Source organism: Dipodomys merriami, unplaced genomic scaffold, assembly GCF_024711535.1.
Source record: "Dipodomys merriami isolate MVZ:Mamm:240054 unplaced genomic scaffold, mDipMer1.0.p SCAF_4, whole genome shotgun sequence".
Classification (NCBI taxonomy): Eukaryota; Metazoa; Chordata; class Mammalia; order Rodentia; family Heteromyidae; genus Dipodomys; species Dipodomys merriami.
In genome coordinates, this window is record NW_027205603.1 from 67,531,802 (window position 1) to 67,558,535 (window position 26,734).

Consider the following 26,734-nt stretch of genomic DNA (forward strand, 5'->3'; position numbering starts at 1 on the left):
GCTTTGATGCAGTTACTATTAAATTAAGTTATTCTAAATACTAGATTCTATTCTGAATTCTAACCACTATTAAATTAAAAAGAAATTTTGAGAGGAGAGTTCAGCTTGAAGGCACATTTATTAGAGAAGATTTCATGAAAGGAGTACTATTTTAAGTGGTTTAAGATCGAGCAATTGTGTATTTATGTGGGTATCTAAAACTTTGAAGTTGATCCTTTTAAAAAAATCTATAAGTATCCAAGGCTCAAACTTCCTCAGATTCCCAACATCTATTTCAACATCTTTCTTTTGATCTGTACCTTAATTTTAACTTCTACATATTAAGGGATGGTAGGGGAAAAACAAAGGAGGAGGTAACAATGCTTGGTAGGAAATGTACTCATTATCTTGCTCATGTAACTATAACCCCTCTGTACAATATTTTTACAATAAAAATGTATTAAAAGTATAAATAATAAACTTATCTAGCAATGATTATGTCCTGGGCATTATAGAAGGTCCTAGAAAGCCAAATATACGATTTGAATTTTCCTGGTGATCAGTCACTAGGTATCTATCAAGTAAGTTAGGTACAATGGGTATCAATTTGAGATATGTGAAATAGTTTCCATTGTAGTAGGTGTTGTGGAGAAATGTGCCATCCAAATATGAGTTAGTTCTGTATGCATGGGATATAGCTCGCCATTAGTTAAGTCTTAAAAAAGGTACACAAAATAAAATGAAAGAGACACTTTAGTTATAGGTAATAAATATACCAACATGTAATGTTCTTCATTCAGAGAATGAGAGTATGAGGATTTATTGTAATAAACTTATTAGTATTTTACAGTTTTCTATAATAAACTTGTATTTTTTATAAAATTACACATTTATATTGGCAGAGAAAGAAGCAGCAGTTACGTTATTTGAACTGACTGTGACTTCCTAGTATTATTTTGGCTCTATTGTTTGGACTCATATACATCTTATGGCATTTCCTAATATTTTGATTCTCTGTGTTCTTTAAATTTTAAGTGAAACTTCTAATGTCTTGCCTGAGTTTATTTTTAGGGTTTTTTTTTTTGTCCTTACTATTCACATGTCCAAACACTTTGACTCAACTTCTCCAAATGTGTTCATTGTGTGTTTCTCCTTTAGTTTAGTTCTGAACCAGCAATGACAGCATTGGTGCAGCATGGGCCATTTCCTCCTTCCTGGAAGATTTAAGGGGATGCCTCTATGAAAAGCTAAGAATTTGTTGGCTTTTTAATTATTTAGCAGTCCTACCATTTCCTAGATACTTGCAATCCAAGTAGAAAAGATACAGTTGCTACTGTTGGAGTTTGCGGTAACAATCCTAAAGGGAATCATCTTTTTTCCTGAAACATTGGAGAAGTATTCTATTTAATTCTTTTCTTTTTTTTGTTTGTCTTAATCTTCCTCTTTGAAGTAGGAAAGTTTTATGGTTTGATTATAAAAGATAAGATCAAACAAAGGTGTGGGTCATTTCAGACAATCAATATGTTACCTAAATTGTTCTCCTTTTTCAGGATCTTTCTTTTAATGAGATTAATTTCTATTATTTATAACTGAGATTTTAACTTTAATCCATAAAGTGAAGCAAATTTATGATGACTTCCCAGCACAGTGAGACTCAAGACTATCAGTGCAAGTCTCAGTTTTGTAAAGATTACGACATGGCTTTGCCTCAGAAATGAATAGACTCGTTCACAAAACATAGCTACTTGTAAGTTCCACACTCTACTTAATAGATACTTTTGTGGTGACTATAATTTTCCTCTGTCTAATTTATCTGTTGCATAGAAATGAACCTCAGATCTTGTTTTTTCCAGTCTGGCTTAGAGACATGAAATTCTGGTCATATACATAATAGGGAAAGTTCTGAGCTGTTTAGGATAAAGTTGAGCTTGAAATCCAAATATAAACAGAAGGAGGAATATTGAAAATAGCAAATGATCTAAAAGAGGTGTTAAAAATGTTATCAGTGGCCAGGTGTCCATGGCTCATGCCTGTAATTCTACCTACTCCGGAGGCTGAGATCTGAGGATCGTGGTTCAAAGCTAGACTGGCCAGCAAAGTCCATGAGACTTTATCTCAGATTAACCACCAGACAACCACAGTGGCACTTGAGCAGTGGCTCAAGTGGTAGAGTGCTAGCCTTGAGGTAAAGAGCTCAGGGACAGTGCCCAAGCCCAGAGTTCAAGCCCCACGACCAACCAAAAAAAAAAAAGTGTTAGTGAAATTATTACCTAAGTGTAAATTAGCTTGAATTACCCAGTCTTCCTCTCTGTGATACTAAGCTGCTTTTAATCTGTTGACCATAAGCAATCAAGTGATGCAATGAAAAGTCATCATTTTAAAGCTGGTCAACATGGACTTATGGTTTAAAAAAAATCTACTTAAATTAGCCTAGGTCTTAGAAAAATTCATTTCTCTAGGAAAAACTATTATTAAAAATACATTCTCAGAAGAATTAAGTCTAGTAAGAATTTTGCTAAAATGCATGTGAGGAAAGCAGTTTGTAGTTCTACTTGAAAAGAGCTAGGTTGCTGGCGAGGTTGAGACTCTTTTCCTGACAAGTTCATTCTTTTGTGTAAGAGTTATTTCCATTGCAGACAGAAGCAAGTAGACTCTTAATTTTAGTGATCAAATCACATAAAAATCAAGTATCAACAGCATGCACATTTAAGGGAAGTGTCATTTGTTAAGTGGTAATATAGCTCTACATTACTTAACAATGCATATAAGTTCTGAGAAATGTATCATTAGGCAATTTCATAGTGGAGTGAGCCTCCTGAGGTGTGTGCCACTTGATGCAGTCTGACATAGTGAACACTGATGCATGAGGCTGCTGCTGATGGAGCACAGTACACTATTAGTTTACAAGTAAGCTTTTCTTTTAATAACTAGGAGATTGCCCTCTAAAATAACAATAAAGCATTCAGTATAGTAAATACATGACAGTAGCAGACACTTATTATCATTATCAGGTATTTGCACATAGAAAAAATGAATATGCTATAGTTTTATATGAAGGGTAGTACAGTGGGTTTATTGATACCACATCACAACAATGTGAGGGATGGGCTGTATGATGAAGTTTCCATGGATTTGTCATCACATAATGGAAAGTTTTTGCCCTGTTATAATTTTATGGGTCCATAACAACTGAAATGTTATTATGTAGCTCATGGCTATTCTGAAAATGCATACTTAGAAATACACATAGAGTGCTAGTCTGAATCCTGTGTGTGGACTACAAACTGAAAGAAAACTTACTAATATTTGTGACTCAAATTCCATTACAAGAAAGCATAATATTCTTTTTGATAAGAAAACTTATATGCATACTATAAAATTTATAGGATCATCTATTATTATTTGAGTAATGGTATGTCTTTATAATAGAAAAAGTTGAATATAAAATCTTTATTTTCAGGTGAGGAAGGTGGCTCAGTAGTAGAATGCTTGCTTTGCATTCATGAGGTCCTGGGTTCGATTCCTCAGCACCACATAAGCAGAAAAAGCCAGATGTGGTGCTGTGGCTCAAGTGGTAGAGCGCTAGCCTTGAGCTAAAGAGCTGAGGGACAGGCCCAGAGTTCAGGCCCCACAACCGACAAAAAACAAAAAAATCTTTATTTTCTCCTCTTACCTCATTATTGGCTCATGTGAGATGCTTCAGCGTGTGTCACAAATGAGTAACGTAAAGATAATTGCTACCCAAGTTATTTCACTGGAATTTTTAAAATGTTATTCTATTGATATAAAAGGAAGCAGCACATGTGGGGAAAGCCTGGAGAGGGGTATAGTAAGAGATGTTCTCATCATCATCCTGCTTCTCTCCTTCTTCATCACCCTGTCCTCTTGTACTGTCCCTATTCTCCCTTGTCTGTTAGAATGGTTATTCTACTATGTGTTATTTTTAAGCTTGATTGTCTTTTCTGACAGGGAGGGGTGGCGGTACTAGGGTTTGCAATGAGGGTCTTCTGCCTGCTAAGCAAACACCCTACTGCTTGAGCCACACTCCCAATCTTCCCCCTCCCACCCCCCGACTTTTTGTTTTACTTTTTAGTGATTTGCATGGACAAGTCTCAAATTTTTTCCTGAAATTTTTTGAATGCATCAGGAATTTTCAAGTAAAGATTTACACTAGAAAGTTGCATTAGAAACTGAGATCTTCCTACCAGGCCTTTGCCTGCATGGAATTACAGCTGTATACCACTATGCCCAGTTTATTGGTTTAGATGGGGATCTTGATAACATTTTCCCCAGGCTGACCTGAAACCATATCCTCCTAATCCCCAGTTCCCAAGTAGCTGGGATTATAGGAATTTATCACCATTCCTGGCTTGTCTTTTAATTTTTTCTCATTGAGCAGTATAACTCCTGCCACCAGGATAATATTGAAATTAATATCCTCATTCACTTTCCTTATGAGCCTAGGTGAGAATTTCTTTTTTGTATGTCTACATGTTCCCAGAAATACTTATTGATTTGCTCATTCTGTGTGGTTTAGTTAATAGGCCAAGTCCTGCCGACTCTCCACCAAGTTGCCTGCTCTCTCACAAACAGTGCATCAGTGTCCCTGTATTCAAAGGTACCTGCCAACATTGGCATTGCTCCTACCTAACGTGCTAGTAGCAGTGTATCTAATATCAACATGAATGATGTCTAATATTAACTTGTACCTCTCTAGCTAAGGAGTTTGAAAATCTTCACATCAGTTGATGCTTTAGTTTGTACTTTGATAAATTGGTACCATACTCTAACTCATTTGTTGTTGCTGTTCTTCCTTTCTCTATTGTTTGGGTTTCCTTGGGTTTCTGATATTAAGCCCTTCTCTGAATTGAGATTTTTGAAAAATGTTTCTACCATAATCTGGAAGGTTTGATTGTGATAGTTGATTTTCATTAGGAATGTGATAGGGTAAAAGCTGGAAGAATCTGTTAGCACCACAGAAACAAGTGAAACCATGAGGTAGTAATTGGTATAGTGCCTAGGTGAAAACATGTGAAAGTCTTTAATGGCCTTGTGCACAGGGCCTGTTTTATTTCTAGCCTGCTAAGTAAACTTTATCATTGCAACTTTTAGTGCTAGGAGATTTTTTTCTAATTACCAAAATGCTCTTATATTTCACTTTTTTTCAAGTATCACAATGTTTAATGATAGATACAAGTATATAAAATCAGGGCATGAACATGACTTGATAAATTAAGTAGACTTAATTTCAATACTATAATAAGAGGGACCAATTCAAATTGTCACCATTTGTTTCACACCCACTAAAACCACCAAGGGCATTAACGATCTCTCAAAACTGATCAGCTTTGTGCAATTAAACTATGTTTCTTTTAAAAAGACTTGTGCACTTGCCCAGGCTCAAAGATATTAAAATCTAGCACATAAGGCCCATTACTAGAAGTAAAAATACAGGCAATATACTATTACTGCAACAATCATCAATTATAGTTAAGAATTTTTCTGTAACAACCACATGGATAATTAAATATTGCAACAACTCAAGTATTACTGAGCAAAGTGCATTTCTACAGTATTCAGGGTTGCTATTCAGTTTTCTAACTTAAAACAGCCTATGATAACTGGCAGCAAAGAAGATCCTTGCAATAGGCTGCCTCTGCTTGTTTTGAACTTGACTCTTCACTGCATACAAAATATTTGAAATATTCAGACATTATGTCTCCAAAGTGCATGCTTCCTGCAGATAGTTTAAGCAGTTATGATTGAAGAGTTTGCAATTATTATTGGACTATTTTCTATGTTGTATAAGCAAATATATAAATAGCTGGAGAATACCTAAACATATGAGTAGAATATGTCGCCCATAAAGAAAACAGAAGTGGAGAAGAAGGGTGTTGGCCCTGGGCTAGGGGTGAAGAAGTTGTGAATTAGGACTTAATGAATGAATTTAGACAGCAGATGAGATAAAGAAAGGTGACAAAGGTGACTCTTAGCTTTCCACCCTGGGAACAGTGAATGAATGGTGCTGTCACTAAGTGTGAGGATGAAGGATTAGGAGGAAGTTTGGGGGAAGGATGAGGATATTTTAAAGTTTGGATGCCTCAAAAAATTTTAAGTAAAAATTTACAGTAGATAGTTGCATACAGAGTGATAAATAATAATGCAATATGAGGCAACAAAATTCTTTTCCCATCTACTTTGGGCCTTAGCTACACCCAAGAATTCAATTAACTGGCAGGCAGTGCTGCCATGACTTTGAGTGTCCAGTGGATAAGATTCCAAAGCATCAACTAGCCTAGAAGAATGGTCAGGGCCCTTCATAGGAAGATAAATTCCACACAACAGATGGATTCAGGTGAAGGGAAATAAGAAATGAGAAGCAAAGGGGTATGCTGGGAGCAATAAGTAGAGTACAAAACTTGATAAAAAGTTGTATGTATTTGATAAGTGAGAAAAAAGTGGGAAGAATTTTGGTTAGAAACCCTGAATGACAAAACTGGTAAATTTGATTTTGCTATATCAATTCATTCAAACTAAAAAATATGTGCTATTTTCCTTAAGAGGTACTTTTAAATGAAAAAAGAAAAGTTCTATTTTAGGAAAACAAGTCTAGAAGAACTGTATAAGATGGATCAGAAAGGGGACACTGAAAACAGGAATGCTTTAAGACCCTAGAAAGGAGTCCAGACATGAAGTAATAAGAGAAGGGCTAGTACCCAGGGACTGGAAGTAGGTAAAAGGGAATGCTTGCTTTGGTATTTTGAAGTCTTAAGTTGGTGTAAGGGTCAATAGTGATTTTTATATTAAAACTGTGCCAAAGTAATATTTGTCTTTCTATGCCCTTCTTACCACAATGTCTTCCAGATTTTTTCGTGTTGTTGAAAATGGTAAGATTTCTTACCTTCATGTGACTAAATAGGATTTCATTTTTCATGTGTACCACATTTTCTTTACCCATTCATGTGTTGATGGACATTCAGGTTGTTTGACTATCTTAGCTATTGTGAATAATGCTGCAGTGAACATGAGAATGCTGGTCTCCCTTCCATTTATTGATTTCATTTCCTTTAAAAGATCCAGTAGTAGGATTGCCAAGTGATTTGGCAGTTCTCTTTTTTAATAATAAAAGTAATACTAAAGAAAATGGTATTTCTAACAAACTTTACAATTTAGGTGGGGGGTGAAGGGGGGAAGAGGTGTAGTTGTGGGAGGTGGGAAGGATGAGGTAATGAGTACAATTCCTATCAAGCATTGTTACCTCCTCCTTTGTTTTTCCCCTATCATCCCTTCTCTCCCACCTCCACAACTCTTCCCTCCCCCATCCCCTGCAAAGTTGTAAAGTTGGTTTTTAACATAGTGTCTTATACATCTCAGTGTTACAATGGGTCATCCTGTATCCTTATTTCAGCATTTTGTTATTACCTTCCCCTCCGCAAATTAGAAAAATGTATATATATGCAAGACACTGGAATCAAATACAGTGACAACAGGGGTTGTACCATAGGGGAAGAAGATACAAAGAAACAACAAAAAATGCATAGTACATTATAGGTACATTAAAAAGAACAACAAGAAAGATAAAATCTCTGTGTCCCTGTCTTAGAGTTAATTTCACTTAGCATCAGGTTATATGGTCATATATACATAGCTTTTGACCTCTTCTGTTTGTCCTAGACATATACTAGTTATTGCAGATAAGGGAAACCATGGCACCTATGTTTCTTTGAATCTGGCTTACTTCACTTAATATCAGTAGATGAACAGATAAAGAAAATGTGATATATGTACATATATATATATATATATGAATTATGTGCCTCCATCAGAAAGAATGACACCGCCCCATTTGTTAGGAAATGGAAAGACTTAGAAAAATTGTATTTTCTATTTTAAAATTACCAGTACCTTGAGATTTACAGAGTTAATTGGATGCTTTCAAATTTCTGAAGACTGAGCATGAAGGCTTGATGAGGTGCTAATGTGAGCAACAGATGCATAGAGATGTTGGGAGAAAAGAAAGCAATGCATAAAGCTTGTTAAAATGCAAAATTACACTTCAGTTCTTTAGGATCTGCATTTTCCTCTTTTTTCCTTTTTTCCCTCCTATGTTGTTTCTAGGATTAGAACACAAGAAGATACTATGTAAAATGTAACTGAACTGCTTTGAGTTTGAAGCTTGCCAGAGATATCCCACAATAAGTTGCATTTTGGTTTACTTAGTTTTTTTTTTTTTTTTTGGCAGAGTTGGGGGGGATGAACTGAAAACACTCAAGAAAGAAAGAACTTCCACTATAAAAATCTGTGTGTGTGTGTATACATGCATGCACGTGTCTTAGTTTACCATAACTTATAGACTGTTAGGAGATAATCAACTAGTACTCATCAATATGGTTTCATAAACCCACTTGTTTTAGATTCCTCTAGAAATGTGAATTAATCCTCTGAGCAGAGCTAACTGCCAGAGGTTCTCAGACACTTCTTCACTGAGAACTGTTTATATTATATAGCAGAACATACTCAGTAACCTACTATAGCAATGTAAACTTTTAAGCTGCTTTATGACTCATTTAATGTCTGTAAGAATCAGAGTTTACCAAAACTCAAAAAAAGGGTCATTGAATTGTTTTTATTCTTTCTTTTTTTCTGTTTAGTGAAACTAAGACTTGATACATAGACCTTTCTGACTCAATTCTGCCTCAGTCTCAAATGCTAGGATTTAAAAGCATATGCCACCATGCAGCGCTCATATTATTTTTATTCTGTGTTTGTAAATCATATTAGCACTTCATTTGAAAAATTGAAGAGTGTGACACTGGTGGCTCATGCCTATAATTGTAGCTACTCAAGAAGTTGTGGTAGCCGGGCGCTGGTGGCTCACGCCTGTAATCCTAGCTACTCAGGAGGCTGAGATCTGAGGATTGCGGTTCAAAGCCAGCCCGGGCAGGAGAGACCGTGAGACTCCTATCTCCAATAAAACCACCAGAAAACCGGAAGTGGCGCTGTAGCTCAAGTGGTAGAGCGCTCGCCTTGAGCTGAAGAGCTAAGGGACAACGCCCAGGCCCAGAGTTCAAGCCCCACGACCGACAAAAAAAAAAAAAAAAAAAAGAAGTTGTGGTATAAAAGATTAGGCTTTGAGGCTAGCCTGGCAGAAAAGTCAATGAGATTCTATCCTCAATATAACCATGGGGGAAAAAAGATGGTTCAAGTGGAGAGTTTCTGCAAAGCAATAAAGTGCAAGACCCTAAGTTCAAACTTCAGTACCAGCCCCACACACACCAAAAAAAAAAAAAAAAAAAAAAAAAAGGAAAGAGACCATTTATTTTGCCTGATTTGAATTCTAGTTAGAATAAATTCTTATTTCTCTGAAGTTTAGAAACAAAAATTCAAACTATGACCAAGATCTTTATAGTCATTATTAAATTAGATAATTATTGTGGCAATTTATAAAGTTATTACTGTTATTGTATCCTATTTAAAGAAAAGAAAACTAAGGCATACAGAGTTTAAGAAATCTCTAGAGTATGCCTTGAAGCTCAGAAGTCCAGGGCTGGATTACATAGCCAAACCTGATTCCAGAGTTCACATAATAACCACTGAATCAGTACTGTCTCCTGAGTAAAGGCAAGTGAACATCTGACCAGGCTATTCACAGAATGTCCAAGGCCTAGCTTCCTGGTATTTCATGTACTCCTATGTCTTATAACAATAGGGAGTTACATATTTCAATTGAGTCTTTTATATTTCTTTTATGTAGAAAAGAAACATGGGGCTGGGGATATGGCTCAGTGGTAGAGTGCTTGCCTAGCACCCATGAAGCCTTGGGTTTGATTCCCCAGTACCACATACACAGGAAAAAAAAAAAAAAGCTGGAAGTTACACTGTGGCTCAAGTGGTAGAGCACTAGCCTTGAGCACAGAGAGGCTCAGGGACAGTGCCCAGCCCCTAAGTGCAAGCCCTAGGACTGGCAAAGAAAGAAAGAAAGAAAAAGAATGAATGAATGAATGAAAGAAAGAAAGAACAGAAGGAAGAAAGAAAAGAGAAAAAGAAAGAAAAGAAACTGCAGAGAATAAATAACTTGTCTAAAAGCATTTATCTGTTAAAGACAAATCTAGTAAGGTAGAAGACAGACTTCGTTTTGAAAAACAAAAGGCCTAAAAGCAGGAATAAAGACTTGCATTACAGTTTGTTTTGTTTGAAGAGGAATAAGAGCCAACCCTGCCTCACCATTTCTTCTGGACTCAGCCCAGTCTTCCCTCATAGATGACCAAGGTCCTTGTCCAGCTTCAGAGGTAGTAAATAAGGACTGGCAGATACTATTGGAAGGGATATGAAAGGTGAAATTAAAAACAAAAAAAAAATTTAATCCAGTCTAGTATATTTCTAGTAGCTATATAGATGGACTCAGATAATAACATTTGACTGCCCTGTCTTAGTCCTGAAGTTCTGATCCTTTTCCCTCTTATTTTTCATCCCAGGGAACATGATACAGTCTCAGTAGTAAGAGTATCTCACCTCACTGCATGAGTAACATATACTGTACTTCAGGAGGCAAGTATCTTCTCATAAATGATTGTTGTATTCTTTTTTAATTTAATTTTATTGTCAAGGTGATATACAGAGGGGTTACAGTTACATACGTAAGGTAGTGAGAACATTTCTTGTCAAAATTACTGAATTATAGTGCTGTTACAAAGTACTTCGGGTCCAGGTGTTTAGTAATTTTATAAAACCTTAGAGAATGTGTTTAGTAGGAACTGACCAGCATTTTCATAATACTAAACTGAAATATGAGAGGTAAGAGAAGATATTTTAAATAAAAGAATACTTTCTGTGAAGATTGCTATAACAAAAACCACTACAATGGACAAAGATGTTCCTTATAATAAGCAACAGAATAAGGAACAGAACCAGATACCATAGGAAAGTCCTGTGACATTATAAGCAAGGAAACTCTGAAATTTGTTAATGAAGTATTAGTTAGAGATAAAGCTGAGACTTAGAGGGATGAGATTTGAAACTGAAATAGCAGGAACTTGTATGTCTTCTTCAAAGTAAATGAATCTTATAAGGAGAAAAAGAGAGAGTAGCCTCTTAATAGAAAGACCTGAAATTAATGAACTTGACAAAGGAAGCCAAGTACATAACACTTAGGTGAATCTGAAAAAGAAAAATAGGGTTATTTTCAGATTTATTACCATTAAGAATATGAAATGAAACTGGTTATAAGCCTATTGCAGAAGTAAATATAAAATTTCACACATCTGAACATTTGCAGAAATCTTTTAAGTTTATTGTAGCTACTCTCTGGACTCATTTGAACAACAAGGAGCAAGTCTATAGAAGAAATCTTAAGGGAAGGTGACTGTATTTTCTTAGACTTCAAAACCAGCCGAAATGTGGCGGGTGGAGTTGGTTACTTGCAATTCTTTGATTTGTATTCACACTTTTATTATAATACTTAACACATAGGTATGCCTGTTTCAGAACTCTGTTCATTCCAGTTATAAGCTTATGCCAAAAATAGAAACTTATGGATCTTTGAATTTCTAGTACCTATTAAAGTGCCTTATTCATTGAAGGTGCTAAATAAATCTGTAAGAAGCAGATGGTAATAAAGGAAGGGAAGGGCTGTAGGCTCAGAGAGATAAGAGAGCTATCTTCAAGATTTTGCTCTTGCTGAGATCACTCTGCCACCTCTCACCTCTTTCTTATTGGACAGTACTGTCCCTTTTCAATAAGGCTATCTTAATTTAGAGTATTATTGTTTTGTTGTTGCTTGTTTCATATAAATTATATAATACATATATGTACATATATATGTGTATATATATATCAATGACAGAGAAAGGACATCTAGTGAAGGATGCAGGCAAACTACGGAACAAAGCAGGGTTGAACTCTTAAGTCTACTATCAGAAAGATACTCAATAAATTAATACTTAATACTCAAATAACCTGCAGATACTTAGGCTATGTAGAGATACCGAAACAAGACAGCAGAATTTCCTAATATTTTAAGTGACTTGTTGTGGAGAAATTAGTTATGGGAAACAAGAGGCTGTAGAGGAAAATAATCACTGTCTTTTAAACATTCCAAGGCTTCCTGGTAGTAGGATGACTTTGTATAATAACAAAGAGCACAATCAGAATCAATTTTTGAGATTCATAGTGAGGATGTTTCATTAATTATTAATTCTACAGATCATAGTAAGATTATTAATTTACTCTTTATAGTTCTTCATCGCTAAAAGTGTGGGGAAAGAGTTTATAGGTAGAAATTTTGCACTGAACAGAATGTTAAATTATGTCTCTCACCTTTCCCATACCGTGGAATTTCACTGGGTCCTGTATTTTGAGTGAGAATATTCTCAAGGAAAATTAAAGAGAAAAAGTTATTTATGCAAACAATTTGTTCCTTTCCTAATACACATACTTCTTTTCATCCTGAATGTTGCTAGAATCTTTTATAGAATGCCATAAGTCTACATAAAGTTTGAGGGTTCCTATTTGCTCATAGACCTTTGGGTTACTGTGTAGAGATTAGCACCACAGGGCATTCAATCAGGCCTTTGCAGAGTACTGGATTGCCCAGTTTTGTTTTTTTGTTTGTTTTGTTTTTTGTTGGTCGTGGGGCTTGAACTCGGCCTGGGTGCTATCCCTGAGCTCTTCAGCTCAAGGCAAGTACTGTACCACTTGAACCACAGCACCACTTCCCTAGTTTGTTTGTTTGTATTTCTAATCCAAGTTCTATTTCTAAACCTGACTTTTCAAATGCAGTAGTACATTTAGGCACAGCCTGAATCAAATGACCTAATATTTTAAACAATTTGTAGAGAGCTCAGTTCAATTACATTGGATCAAATTGCAGCTCTACCATAGACTGCTTTGAACTGAAAGTAAATTGCTTTAGCAACCATGTGTTTGTTGAAGGAAAACTAGTGTTGTAGGGTTAAAGCTAAAAAAGAATCCTTCCCCTAGATATCTGATAGAATGTGCTTAAAATTAGGGATTAGACTTTAAGTTAGCTAAAAACTAGAAACACAGAAAATTCTGTGATCTTTTATTTCACTAACTTAACAAGATTTATGTGTCTTTTACATATTAGACACTAGGTATGGAGAAAGTGCATTTATGGATAAAACAGAGTCTTGATGGTTGTAGTTGATTAGGAACAAGACAAAGAAAAAATATATGAACAAATATATTCCTCAATATACCTTTGAAATCATATTATGAAGAAAAAAATAGAATACCACTCAAGAGAGTTAAAATGACCTCCTAGTTTAGATTGTCACAAAGCCCTTTATACTGAAACCTATAAAATGAGAAATCAGCCATTATCAATATACCACAAAGCAGGAAGGAATTCCTGTTTGAGGAATAAATCAGTGTGGTTTCATTCTAGTGATCTGGGAGATTGGATCTGTGATAAATTTAGAGAGAAACACAGATTGTTCAAAGTCATGGTCATGCATTATACTGCAGTTGCTGTGGTTTTAGAAGAGTAGTTGTGTGACAAATTTAGACTTTTTCAGAGATATGAATGAGGAATAGTCTGAAGAATATCTTGGAAGCAAGCAAGAAAGGAATGATAAAAGACTCCAGATACTATGTCTATGCAACTATTTGATTCTGATGTCATTTATGAAGAGAGGAAAGATTAGAAGAAAGGCCGATTTCTGTGGGAAAGAAATAAACAGTAGATTGAAAGGTCTGTGACAGGTTCTAGCTCTAATGTCAAGTAGATTGGTCCTGGCTCAGAAATTCAGATAAGTCTTGAGGTACTAAGTACATTTTGTACTTGAGGAACTAAGTACATTATCTGGGGGAAGTAAGAAGTCAGACAACACAGGATTGACTCTTTAGAATGCTGTATCACAATCATTGAAAGTATTAATTTGCCTTGACTAGCTTGAATATTCCTAGGGTTGTGAGTGGAGTGAGAAGATGTCAGAGAAGAGAAAAACTAAAAGAATGAGCTCTTACGGAAATCAAAACATAAAATGCTGCTCAGATAAATAGTAAGATGGAGCTCCAAAACTTTCTGTTAGGGTAGACAACAGTTTTATTTCAGTTTACTGCATTTTTAATTTTATTTATTTATTTATTTATTGCCAATCCTTGGGCTTGAACTCAGGACCTGGGCCTGAGCTTCTTTTGCTCTAGGCTAGCACTCTATTACTTGAGCCACAGCGCCACTTCCAGATTTTTCTGTTTATGTGGTACTGAGGAATCAAATCCAGGACTTCCTGCATGCTAGGCAAGCACTCTACCACTAAGCCACATTCCCAGCTTATTGCTTTATTCTTTGCTGTCTAATTTAAACTTTGTTGTAATAATGGAAGTGATTTACTTCCAAATCTCCCCATTAATTTTCTTTTCCTGTTGAATACTGTGCTCTTCCCAAATTATGTGTTTGAATGTAATAGTCCTGTAATATACATTTGTAGAATTAATGTCCCGTGATCTTTAAAATGTAGGATTATTATAATTAAAACAGGATTACTTATGCTGTCTTCATTTTGCTTTGGTGTTTGTATCAAATGCTTTTCAGCTGCATACACAATGTTGCAGATACATGCTGGCCTATTATTGTCTCTTTATTTTTAATTATATAGGATTACTTTGTATGTTTGCTTGACTTTTCTATACTTCTCAGTTCAAATAATAATTAAGGATTGAAAATAATACATTTAAGCAATGGTCAGAGTTAATTAGTAAGTGATACTATTTGCTGTTTCTACTACTTAGTACTATAATTAAGCATGGTGTTACTGGGTAAATGTTTGCTTAATACTATTTACTACTATTTACATATTATAAATAAGATGTCTATTTTTAAAAATCATTTAAAAATATTTCAGTGGAAAGTAAAAGAACTCAGAAATTCTGTACCACAGTTTTTCCATTCAAATTATGATAAATGATAGCTAGGGAATAAATAGTTTCAGAGAAAAGCTTTTGAATAATGTTACCAAATTGTTTGTGTGTATACTTATACAGATATATACATAACATATCTAAATATTATACATGTAATTAGTAATCAGTTTAGAGCACACAATTTCCTTTTATTTTGATATTTCATTTCATTTTTTGCAGTACTAGGTATCAGACTTAGGGCATGCTAAGCAAGCACTCTTCCACTGAGCCATACTCTTGGCCACTCTTTTATTTTAGATTAGATGTCATAATGAACATATTGTTATATATTTTAATTTTTAAGTAAGGGAGTATATGGTAGTTACTGTAAACTTGTGGTATAATGTAGAAACTCTAAGAAATGCAGGTAATTACAAATGGTAGACAGGTCATCCTATGTTCTAATTAAGGGAGTATGTTGAAAGCTTCTCTCTGACCATTGTTTGTAACTTGGATCCTCTACTTGATGACTCCTTCTGCAGCCCAGCTTCTAATGAGCAGCATTTTACATCCCTTTCTCATACATCAGATCTAATTGTGAAAAATATGTGGGCAGGAGCTAACAAGTCTTAATTTATGATTTAATGTACAAAGTAACCATGTTAGTAAAACATTTCACTTGTATTTCACCTGTTTGTTCATCCATCTGTCAATATTTCTATCTGTTTAACAAATTTTATTACTAATTATGGTGTTATTATTTCCCAGGTACTTTCTTAAGCTTTAGTGTAAATTGATGAACAATGAGGAATGAATACTTTCTCATAAAGTTGATAATGTAGTGAGAGCAGCCATTCATAACCACCAAACATGAACTAGCAATTATCATACGTACCATGAAAGAATGTCACAAAGTGTAATGAGAGTGTACACTTAATTTAGATTGAAGTTAGGGGGAATCACAGAAGGCAGAAGACTTTTCTGGGGAAGTTTCTTTGACCAGGAAGCCTGAAGGATAAATAGGATTTCATAGGTAAAGAAGGAACTAAAACTATTTTTTCCTGGATGATAGTCTATCTCTCTCTTTAGACCAGAGATAGCCACCTTACTGTGGAAGCATAAACAAAGCACATTACATAGAACCATTTTCAATTGAATTTAATGAGGAAAGCATGTTTAATCTACATCATTGTTTTCTAATATGAAGTTTTGTATCAACTAGACAGATTGTTCCTGAAAGTCATCTTTAACACTGAGTGCCTTATATGAGAGTCAATTGATTTTGAGTTGTTTAGTTTGGTTCCTAAGTTGGCCACTTTGCACATAATTTTAACTGTTTACTAAATGTTCTTAGGAATAGAACTACCTTCAGGCAACAGCTCACTGACACCCAATCTAAGTGATGTTTGACCTGGATCTGTATAATATGATATTCTCCAAGAGCTCTGTTTTTTCAATTGCTGTTTAAAAATCATGAAATCTCTAATGCTTTGTCAGCATCCTCATTCTTCTTTTTTGTCTTTGATATTTAACAACCTTAGACAATTTTGTTTATCTTTTATCTTCATATCTGCAAGTTGTTACATACTTGTGAAAATATTGATATTTTCTTTGTATCATCATGGTATCAAGCAGTGTAAACAATGGATAGCCATTTATATCCAACCCATATAAAACTTAGTCCAACAGAATGATAATCTATAGTGAAGTGAATACATGGAACCCAACCAGTAAAAATAAAGAAGGAAAAGTAGATTAAGTGATTAAGGGAATCCTATATGTCCTGACTATCTATTTTTCTTCTTCTAGTCAACTAGAATAATAGTATTAGGAGTAAGAGGAGTAAGTGGATAATTAATTGATGTAAAGAATAAATGAATAATGAGTTAACGAACAGTAAATGAGTGATGAGTGAATAAGAAAATTCAGATGAACACATATTTTATAGAAACTGCATAATATTATTGGCATTCATACCTAAAATAGATAACTCTTATGTTTTAGTGTATATTTGTGCATAATGATTACACTCACAAAATCTGAAAGTCCTATTCATCTCATAATCCTATAAAAACTTTCTAAGGGGCTGGGAAGGTGGCTCAGTGGTAGAGTGCATGCATGAGGTCCTGGGTTCGTTTCCTCAGCACCACATAAACAGAAAAAGCCAGAAGTGGTGCTGTGGTTCAAGTGATAGATAGAGTACTCGCCTTGAGCTGAAGAGCTGAGGGAAAGTGTCCAGGCCCAGAATTCAGGCCCCACAAATGCCAAAAAAAAAGAAGTTTCTAAGTGATATTCACCTACCATTCTAAGAGAATTATAAAAGAAATGTTCTTTTTCTTTTCTCTGAAATATCCGAGAGCATTGCTATTTACTGTTTATATAAATTTATCACTATGTTATATGAGGTATATAAATGTATATATGTAAATACATTAGTATATATGTTTTCATCCATGGTTCCTGCTCATAATTTCCTCTCCAAGTCAGGCCAGAAAAACTAAAACTTCTCTTCCCCAAAGCAAGTCATATTAAATTGAATTTATCCAGGCATTGGAGTTAGCCCATAAGAAATTCTCTGACCTACCTTGTCTGATAGCTTAGACTCTCCGTTTCAAAAAGTATCCTGACCCATTCCTGAAAGGAAGGAATACTAAAGTATTTGATCAGGATGGCCCAGTTTGGTTTCCCTACCAGTTTGTTTAGCACTAGATAGAACTCTTTTCATCCAATCATATTTTGACATTATTGTGCCTATTTCAGCCATGTGTATGCAGTGAAGTTGCCACTAAAAACTCAAAAGAGGGTTGCCTCTCGTGGCTCACATGTGTAATCTTAGTTACTAAAGAGGCTGAGATCTGAGGATCATGGTTTGAAGCTAACCGGGGCAGAAAATCTGTAGAAAAATCTCCAATTTTCCAATTGGAAAATTTCCAATTAACCATCAAAAAGCCAGAAGTAGAGCTGTGGTTCAAGTGGTAGAGCACTAGCCTTAAGCAAAGAAAAAGCTCAGAGACAGTATTCAGGCTCTGAGTTCAAGTTCAGGACTGGCAAAACAAAACAAAATGCCGAGCACTCCCAGGATTAAAAACCTGGGTTCTGTGATTAGCATCTGAAATAACCGGTGAGGGGAGTCTTGAGGACTGAGCCCTCAGCTTGTGGGCTATGGCACTACCTCCAGACAATGTTGGAACTGAGTTGAGTTAGAGGATACCTAGCTGGTGTCTGCTGTTGTAGAATTGACTTCCTGACTTTCTGGTAGGGAAAAGTTATCAGAGATTTTGGAACCAGTGAGTGAGGAGAAACTGTAAAGGTGAGTTGGGATTCCTTTTGTATCCTAAGAATCACAAAACCACTGCATTAGCTGGAGTAGTCCAACAGTATACTGGAGCCAGAAGTTGGTCAAGCAAGTTTGTCATGTTGCTCCCCCCACCCTTGAGAAAGTAGAGTGATTTAAAAAAAAAAAAAAGAGGCTCTTGGAAGTGGCGCTGTAGCTCAAGTGGTAGAGCGCTCGCCTTGAGCTGAAAAGCTGAGGGACAGCGCGCAGGCCCAGAGTTCAAGCCCCACGACTGACCAAAAAAAAAAAAAAAAGAGGCTCTCATAAGAAGCTCAAACCTTTCCTACTCGGAGATCTAAAGCAGGCATTTATAGTGATTATTGTAATTAGGGCAAGGAGAGATCCTCCCATTTTCCGTTTCTTTCACCTTTATTTTCTGAATCATCCTTCAGGATGCAGCTAGGGTATTCCTTCTCTATTAAGCCTTCTTTGTAAATTAGACACTTCTTATTTAATATCACTGGAGTGCCTAGAATTTCTCACTGGCATAGCATCTATTGTATTTATTCACTTTTTATAGCCATTGTCTTTGCTACCTCCCACCATCAGAGTCTAAGATTTCTGTGGGCCAAACTCATGTTTTGTATATTTACCTATAGGTACTTAAGAAGAGTCTGGCAAATGGTGCTCAGTAAATATCTGAGTGGGGGCTGGGATGTAGTTCAGTGGCAAAGCGCTTGCCTAGCAAGTGCAACGTCCTGGGTTTGATCCCCAGTACCAAAAAAGAAAAGACAATCAATCAATCAATAAATAAATAAATAAATATCTGAATGGATAGCGAAAGAACGAAGTGTGAAGGCCACCAGCATTAGGGAGGAAAATATCAGGATAACTAGACATAATAGTATTTCATGTATCTGTCTTTTCCCTGGTCCTCAACAATTTTCTTTAAATGTCTTTCTTTCTAGTCAATCTGTAGTTCTTTTATCACTGGATTGTGTTTAATCTGTTGTGTTTGTCGGTTGTGGGGCTGGAACTCAGGGCCTTGGTGGGTGGGTGCTGTCTCTGAGTTTCTCAATGCTACTACTCTACCACAGCGCCATTGCTAGTTTTTCTGGTAGTTCATTGGAGATAAGAGTCTCACAGACTTTCCTGCTCAGGATGGCTTCAAACCATGATCCTCACATCTCAGCCTCCTGAGTATCTAGGATATATGCATGAGTTACCAGAGCCCAGCCTTGTGTTTAATCTTTTCAGTGAAGAAAATTGCTGTCCTTTAATATATTTTTTATTTTCCTTTTAAAATGACATATCCCATGAGTATTTAAAAACGTATATAGCAGGTATATAAAAGATCTGGGCATTCTTTCTTTAAAGTTTTAAAATATTTTTTATCCAAAATATGTGGTTTGTGATTAACCCTGTTTCATTTTATAAGTACACATTCCAAGATTATTATGTTATTCTCATTGTATGTTGAGTTATTATCCTCTCGGTGATTTTTTTAAATGAAGTCATAACCATACATACTCCTAGAACTTCTTAGAGACTTTGTTAAGAGTTTTGGATTCATAGGAATAGCTAAATTAAGATTTGCACAAACATACCATATAATAAAACAACTACCATGCTAAAAATTCTTTGTTTGAGTTCTCATAGGCTGTGTTGCTTAGCAGGTAAGACTTTGAATTGAATCAAAAGACCTAGATTCAAGTTCTGGCTTAAACATATGACACTAGACAAATTATAATACCATGCATCAAACTTTATGGTTTTATTCCTTGTTTCATTTCTTAATAATTTGTGCTTCACTTTCTTCATCTAAAAGTGCTTCTTTTAATAATATCTCCCTTATAGTGGTATGTTTATTAAATGAATTTATGTACTGATACATATAGATGTTTAGAAAAAAAGGTCTTGTGTATTGTAAATGAGAAGTGTGTGTGTGTGTGTGTGTGTGTGTGTGTGTGTTTGGTAGCCATTATTCCACTAGAGTGGGATCCCAGGACAATAGAAATTTCTCTCCATTGTGTTTCCTATTGCATCCCCCAGTGACCAGAATGGTGCCTGTTATGTGGTAAAGCATTCAACAAATACATGTTTTCTCATCTATGACATAGAAATAATGAGAGAAACTACCATATAGAGTGTTTATGTTAAATGAATTATATGAAAGGCATAAAGCTAGCTATCATAATTATTAATATATAGTACCATAATTAAGATGATTGATTTTAAATATTTGCTTTTCCTAACTGCTTTTATGTCTCATTGCATTGATCTTTAGGTTTTTTGACTCTTCATTCCTCAGTCAAATCATATCATGATGGTTTAATTTAATCAGTAAATTCATTGGCTTACTTCCATGAACATGTTCCTTAAGAAATAAAGGAAAATAATATCACAAATCTTATTGCAGAAATGAAAATGCTGGTCATTCTACCTTCTTCTCTGTCCTCTTATACTTTACCTTGACTTCTTTGACTTTTGTGAGTTTTGTATTTAACCAGCTACTGAAGTCTAACATCTGCTCCTGACTTTGAAAATGTTATGAGTAAAAATTGAGAAATGCTTTTAAAAACTGAAATCATAAGAGTTTGCATTTTTTCCTGCCACATTAACATAACTATGAAAGGAAAAAATGATTGTGTCATAAATTTCACACTTCATATTCAAGTCATATGGATATGCAATCTTGGTGTGTTTTATAAGTAAAACAAATGAAGATTTAATATTGATATATAGTTAGAATAAGCATTATGATTTTAAAGACATTGTCAGTAACTCAGATTAAGAAAGTTAATGCATGGTTATAATTATATCTGTCTTAAATATCATACTTACTAAGCGTATGAGTCATGCATACAGGACACTAACCTGAGCTCAAACCATCAGAGTTTAAGTTCTGCTCTGCCACTTTCTTATTAAGCAAGTCATTTAAATACCATGGAGTCTTTTTTTTTTTTTTTTTGGCTCTGGATTCAGTCTCCAGTACTGCATTGCCTCCCCAGAAAAGATGGAATTCTAAATTTCCTCAATAAGGTCCGAGTAATCCTCAAGTTATCATTCAAGACTAGAAGTCTCTGGTCTTCATTGTGGTCTGCCTCTCTGCTATCTGTATGTCAATATTCAGGCCTTAAACCTTTCCCCAAATAAGATAATTTTCCTCCTTCTTCCTCTTTAGTTTGCTCTGCTCCTTAAGCCATTCTTCTGCCATTCACCTATATAACTTAAGGGCCTATTAAAATTATATAAAAGCTTCCCAGGATAATCTTATTTTGAACATGCAAGCAAAATGATACTTAAGTAAAACAGACTAACTTTTCTGTGCCTGTCACTGATAGAAAGCCTAGGCAACCAAGTGTGGCCCCTTGATTCGCTTCTCACACTATCCTCCCTACGCAATGTCCTGAAGAAACCAAGATGGCCCTTTGCGGGGTGACTTCCAGCTGCCACTGATGGATGTTCTTGGATGCCCAAAGTTTTCTACACACCCTGAGCTATTTTACTTCCTTAGGAATTCTCTTTTCTTTGGTACCTTCTTCCTCATAGGAAGTTAGGAATGACCTACCAAAATTCTGGATGTCTGCTAACAAAGTAACTTTTGCATTGAGAGAGGATGACTGGTAAAATTCACCCGTTCTGCCAAGTATAACTGGGTGTGTATGGCAATGACTATTTCCTTTCAATATCCTTTTTCATTCTGGAAAATTTCTGATAAAAATAAAATAAATACAATATTTTCAGCCACTGATGGCATTCATTCTGAGAAGGGCAAACAAATGCTTTACTCTTCTGAATTTCCTTTTATGTAAAAAAGTGTTTTGCTTTATTGCATTCATGTTTTTCAAACTTTTTTGACAGTGAGAAACATATTTTAGATACTGTATTACACATGTGTTCACACACACATGCATATCCATAAAAAAATGTAGCAATTGATATACTACCTGAGTTCAACTCTGATTAATTCAACTTATTCTTTAAAAATGTTGATCAAAACCTAGTTTTTTCATAATTCATTAAAAATTTATGACTCATAGTTCAAAAAACAGATGACTTTCAGTGTATTCATTTGAATTTCCAAAATTTTGATTCTCTTTATTCTTCTAATGAAAGACTCTTTTAATAAAAAAAAGTTTCTATTATCTGGATAAAAGTGATATGTTATAGTATTTTCAAAAGTGCTCCTGGAGTTCTAGATTTTATCAATGTTCTTTTGAAATTCTGATATTGGCAAGGAGAATAAAGAATAGGAAATTAAACTAACAGTTATAGGAAAATCATCGAGAAAAGGCAAGTGTGTCAGAGAAATAGAAGCATGAAACTGAAGTCTAAATAACCAAAACATCTCTTTTGTTACAATGATACTATTTATGCTGAAAGTTTTCTAATGGTTAGAAATATCTGAGAGGGTTATTATTGGCATGCATGTTTTATATCTTCTGAATTATGATGTCTAATGACCAAAATTCATAGAATACCTTAAAAGCCTATGTGTGACCCACCCCTTTCTGACTTGCTCCCCTCCAGCCACCCTGGCTTCTTTGGTATACCATGGTTGTGTCACAGCATCACAACTCAGGGCCTATGCTCTGCCATTTCTCTCTACCTCTGAGACATTACTTTGTAGTGAGATGCCCTCAGAACCCTGTCTAAATTACAATGTATCCCATACCCCCTAACTTTATTTGCATCTATCACCCCTCTTAAAACTATGTCACTTCTTGATTTATTGTATTGTGTGTGTCTCTCTCACACACACAGAATGTAAATTCCATGACAACAGAATTTTAGCTGCTTTGATCAGTTATAAACATCTACAAAGGTTTCTTGTATATACTAGGAATTCGATTAATTACTATTAACTGAAGGTATTTTAATATTCCAGTACATTAAGTAAAGACTCATGTAAGTGTGTGAGTTAAAAACTGGGAAGTTAGGGGCTGGGAAGGTGGCTCAGTGGTAGAGTGTTTGCCTTGCATGCATGAAGCCCTGGCTTCAATTCCTCAGCACCATATAAGTAGAAAAAGCCAGACACGTGGCGCAGTGGCTCAAGTGGTATAGCACTAGCCTTGAGCTGAAGAGCTGAGGGACAGCGCCCAGGCCCAGAGTTCAGGCCCTATGACCAACCAAAAAAAAAAAAAAAAAAAAAAAACCTGGGAAGTTAAATGACTTGCCTGAGGTTACAAAAATGTGAGGCTAAGGTGTCCTTTGACTCCTAATAGTGGAATCAGTTGCTTCATCTTCTGGTCCCTTTGCAATTTACAAAATACATCATGTTACTTTTCTTGTAAGTTTCTTTGTTCTAGTGTATCTGTGTTACTTCCAAATTTATATTAAAGAATAACCTTTTACTTAGATGTTAGGTCTAATGGTATCTGTCTTTATTGTTCTAAGCAACAAGGGTAGCTTATTGTTTTGAATTAAGAATCCCCAAAATTTAACAGCAACATTGTGAGGGAGTTCCTCCCAACACTTGGTGTTTTTTTTTGGGGGGGGGGTTAGAGTTTGTTTTAATAAAAACTTTTTGCTTCCTTTTTGTTTTTTTTTGTTGTTGTTGTTGTTAATAAGGAACGACAAAACATTGATTCAGGCTTTCTTGAAACTTGATAAATTTGGAAAGCCTTTGTTTTAGCACTTGAAAATTGCAGCATTCCCTGTCTTTGCATGAGGTGATGACAGATTGTTAAGTGAACCTGCGGGAAGGGAAAGTGACTACCAGAAATGCTCCCGATTCCTAACAATGTGTGATACCCCAGCTCCTTACACCTAATTAGTCATCGTCCTCTGGCCCTCACTACCGAAAGGAGGAAACCGCACCAGCCACTGGGGGTCGGCCGGCCGGAGCCGGTGGGAGCGCGCCGGGACCTGTGGAGGTGGGGGTGGGGGCGCCTCCCGGTCTGGGCACCGATTGGCGGGGCGCAGCCTCGGCAGCATCCCCCGACAAGGGAGGGCGCGGAGACGGCGGCTCCAGCCTCGGGGATCCTCAGCTCCCCAAGGCGAGACGCAGGACTTCCACTGCGAGCAGCGAGCCACTGCCGGGATCCCCTCTTCTGGACCTCTCCCCAGCAAAGCGGAGGTCCGGCCTCCGGGACAGCAGGTTCTCCGGGCCAGAGTTCGGTCCCCAACGCGCTGGCTCGGGACCCGCCGCGGTCTCCGCGCCCCAGCCGCCAACACGCCTCGCATCTTGTACCGCGGGAAAAGCGGGTCGTCGTCCAAGATGGGCCGGCAGGGCTTGGGGGGCGCCGGCGCTGCGGGGCGCTCCATGCAGCGCTCCCCGAGCGGGAGCAGCCTCTCGGCCTCCTTCGAGGCGCTGGCCGGCTACTTTCCCTGCATGAACTCCCTGGAGGAGGAAGAAGGTGGTGAGACCCCCTGCCCCTGTTGTTGACTTGTCTTTATCAGGGTAGATAGATTTCCCTCGTGGGCCGGAGCTGGTGACCCCACCGAGAAGTCTAAGCATAGCAGGGACCGAGACCCCTGGTGCGCTCCGGGGGCGGGAAGCGCTGTTGATGGGTTACTTGGGGAGCTCCACAGGCGCTCTCTTGGGAAGAGGCCCTCCTGTGAACTTAATTACCAAGTGCTGGGAAGTTAGGCGAGCAGGAGACCTGCGGGAGGCCAGGCTGCGCCTCCTGGGTGGCCCTTACCGAGTTGGCTTTTGTTCACTCCAGGTTAGCGTTTAATCTGGAGGACCCAAGCGCTTAAAAGCCAAAGGCACCGCAGCTTTGAATTTTGAAACAGACTTAGTCTGAGACAACCACGGTCTGAGTAAGGGAAGGACCATGGAGCTGTCAGGTAGGGGAGATAGAGCAAACTTCATGCTGTGGACACTGAGAACCTGTTCGCAAGGCACCATGCTATGAACCTGAGGGCTGGATGGCCATCTGTGGTGTTCCAGTGATGCCAGTAGTTAAGCTAATGCAAGGGGTCCTGCTGTATTAAACTAGTGAAAAAAGTTTTGGCTAAACAACATGTGTTTTCCTCCTGAAGAATTATGATGTAAAATGTAACAACACTGAAAATATAACTTTAAGTCAAATTATTGACATCCTTGAAAATTCTTTGTTCATTTATAAGTTACAAACTGAATCGATCTTTAGAAATATATCCAGAGTAGTTCAGTTATTTTACATTAGTCCTATTGTTAACTATGTTTTGTTTTTATTCTGTGACAATGATCTCTTCATAAGAAATTTGTACTAGCTCTAGTTTAGAAGGCATTATCTATGGGCTTTAAAACAGGTGGAAATATTTTTTTTTCCTTATTTTCTCTGGCGAGAGACAGGAAAGGTGAAGAATAAAGATTAATATGTCAGGAAAGTGCTCTTCAAACTAATGTATTAGTTTTTCCTAGCTATTGTTGCAATATTTTGATATAAATCAATATAAATACAACAGCAGAGTTGAAAACATGTAAACATGACTTTTAACTTTCATACTAGTCTTTTTCTGGTTTGTCTTCTATAAATAAATAACTAAAATTCTAGGAAACATATAAACAAATCAAAAAGTTGAAATATAAAGTTGGATAAATTGGTAATCATAATTGTAACTAAAACTTCTAGGCATTGTTTTATGGTCTTAGCATGTATTTACTGTTTTAAGCCTCTAACATCCTTATGAAAGCAGTACTTTCATTGTCTCTAGTTTACAAATAAGGAAACTGAGGCAAGAAAAGTTTCAGAAACTTGCCACACAGGGAGCAGTGGAGTTTGCATTTGAACCCAGGCAGTTACCAACACAACCTATGTAGTCAACTCCTATGCTATGGAATATTATCATGTGTGAATACTTGGCCCATGGTAACTACCTAAGGAACTAATGAGGCTAAAACTCAAGCTTAGGTGTACCAGAGAATACATATATTGGAATAAAACATTCCTGATTCATTTCTCAGCTTCTAATTTTTACAAGTCTTTGGTCTTGAGTTTGCTTCATAGCAGCTATTATCAAGTTAAAAATAAGATGTTAGAGTTACAAAGCCTAAAAGCCTTTTTGAGGTAGTAAGAACAACTTTAAATGTGTAATTTTGTTTTCAAAATTCAAAGTACATTCACTTAGCCTTGGCTTATAAAGACTAATCCCAAAGGAAATTCCTATATCTGTGCATGGGCAGTTGGAACAGATTCCTGTTCTGTGATATTGCACAATAATCACAAAAGTACCCTGTTTTGAGTTGCCAAAACAAAATGTTCTGTAAGGAAGGTAGCATTTTTAAAGTGAATTATATACTCCTCTACTGGTAATGAGAGAGGAGGCACTCTACATAAATGAGAGGTCTTTTCAAGGGCTTAAGGTTGTTTTGCAGACAAGAAAAGAAATCTTAACTTTCCTGTTTAATTTCACAACACTCTTCACCCTTGAATGTCCTGAGACTTTCCAAGCTATTTCAACATACCCTGCAGAGTTAGAAGAGTAAGGAATCACTGGCCTGGAAAAACGCCTTTCTACAAATTTTCTTTTTCTATTGAGACACCCACACAGGACACATGAAGGTCATGTGGATAACATACTTGCACATGTTTTTACAGTCATAACTGTGAAAACGATTTTAATTTACAAAGAAAGTAATTTTATCCTAAAATATGATTTTTCACTCTGGTTGACTATGATTTGGCT

At 36.3% G+C, this 26,734-nt stretch overlaps 1 protein-coding gene across 44 annotated transcripts in view; it reads left to right on the forward strand.

The window, feature by feature from the left end:
* Rims2 (regulating synaptic membrane exocytosis 2) overlaps positions 1-26,734 on the forward strand; it is a 427,098-nt gene that overhangs the window by 378,655 nt on the left and 21,709 nt on the right. The window contains exon 1 of one of the 44 annotated variants that reach the window (XM_069991228.1): positions 24,142-24,480. The exons of 42 other annotated variants lie outside the window; for them this stretch is intronic. In XM_069991228.1, coding sequence (XP_069847329.1) covers positions 24,339-24,480 — 142 coding nt within the window. In that variant the 5' untranslated portion in view covers positions 24,142-24,338. Of the gene's footprint in view, positions 1-24,141; positions 24,481-26,734 lie in introns of those variants that run through there. One more of the 44 variants, XM_069991229.1, reaches the window with a different exon arrangement.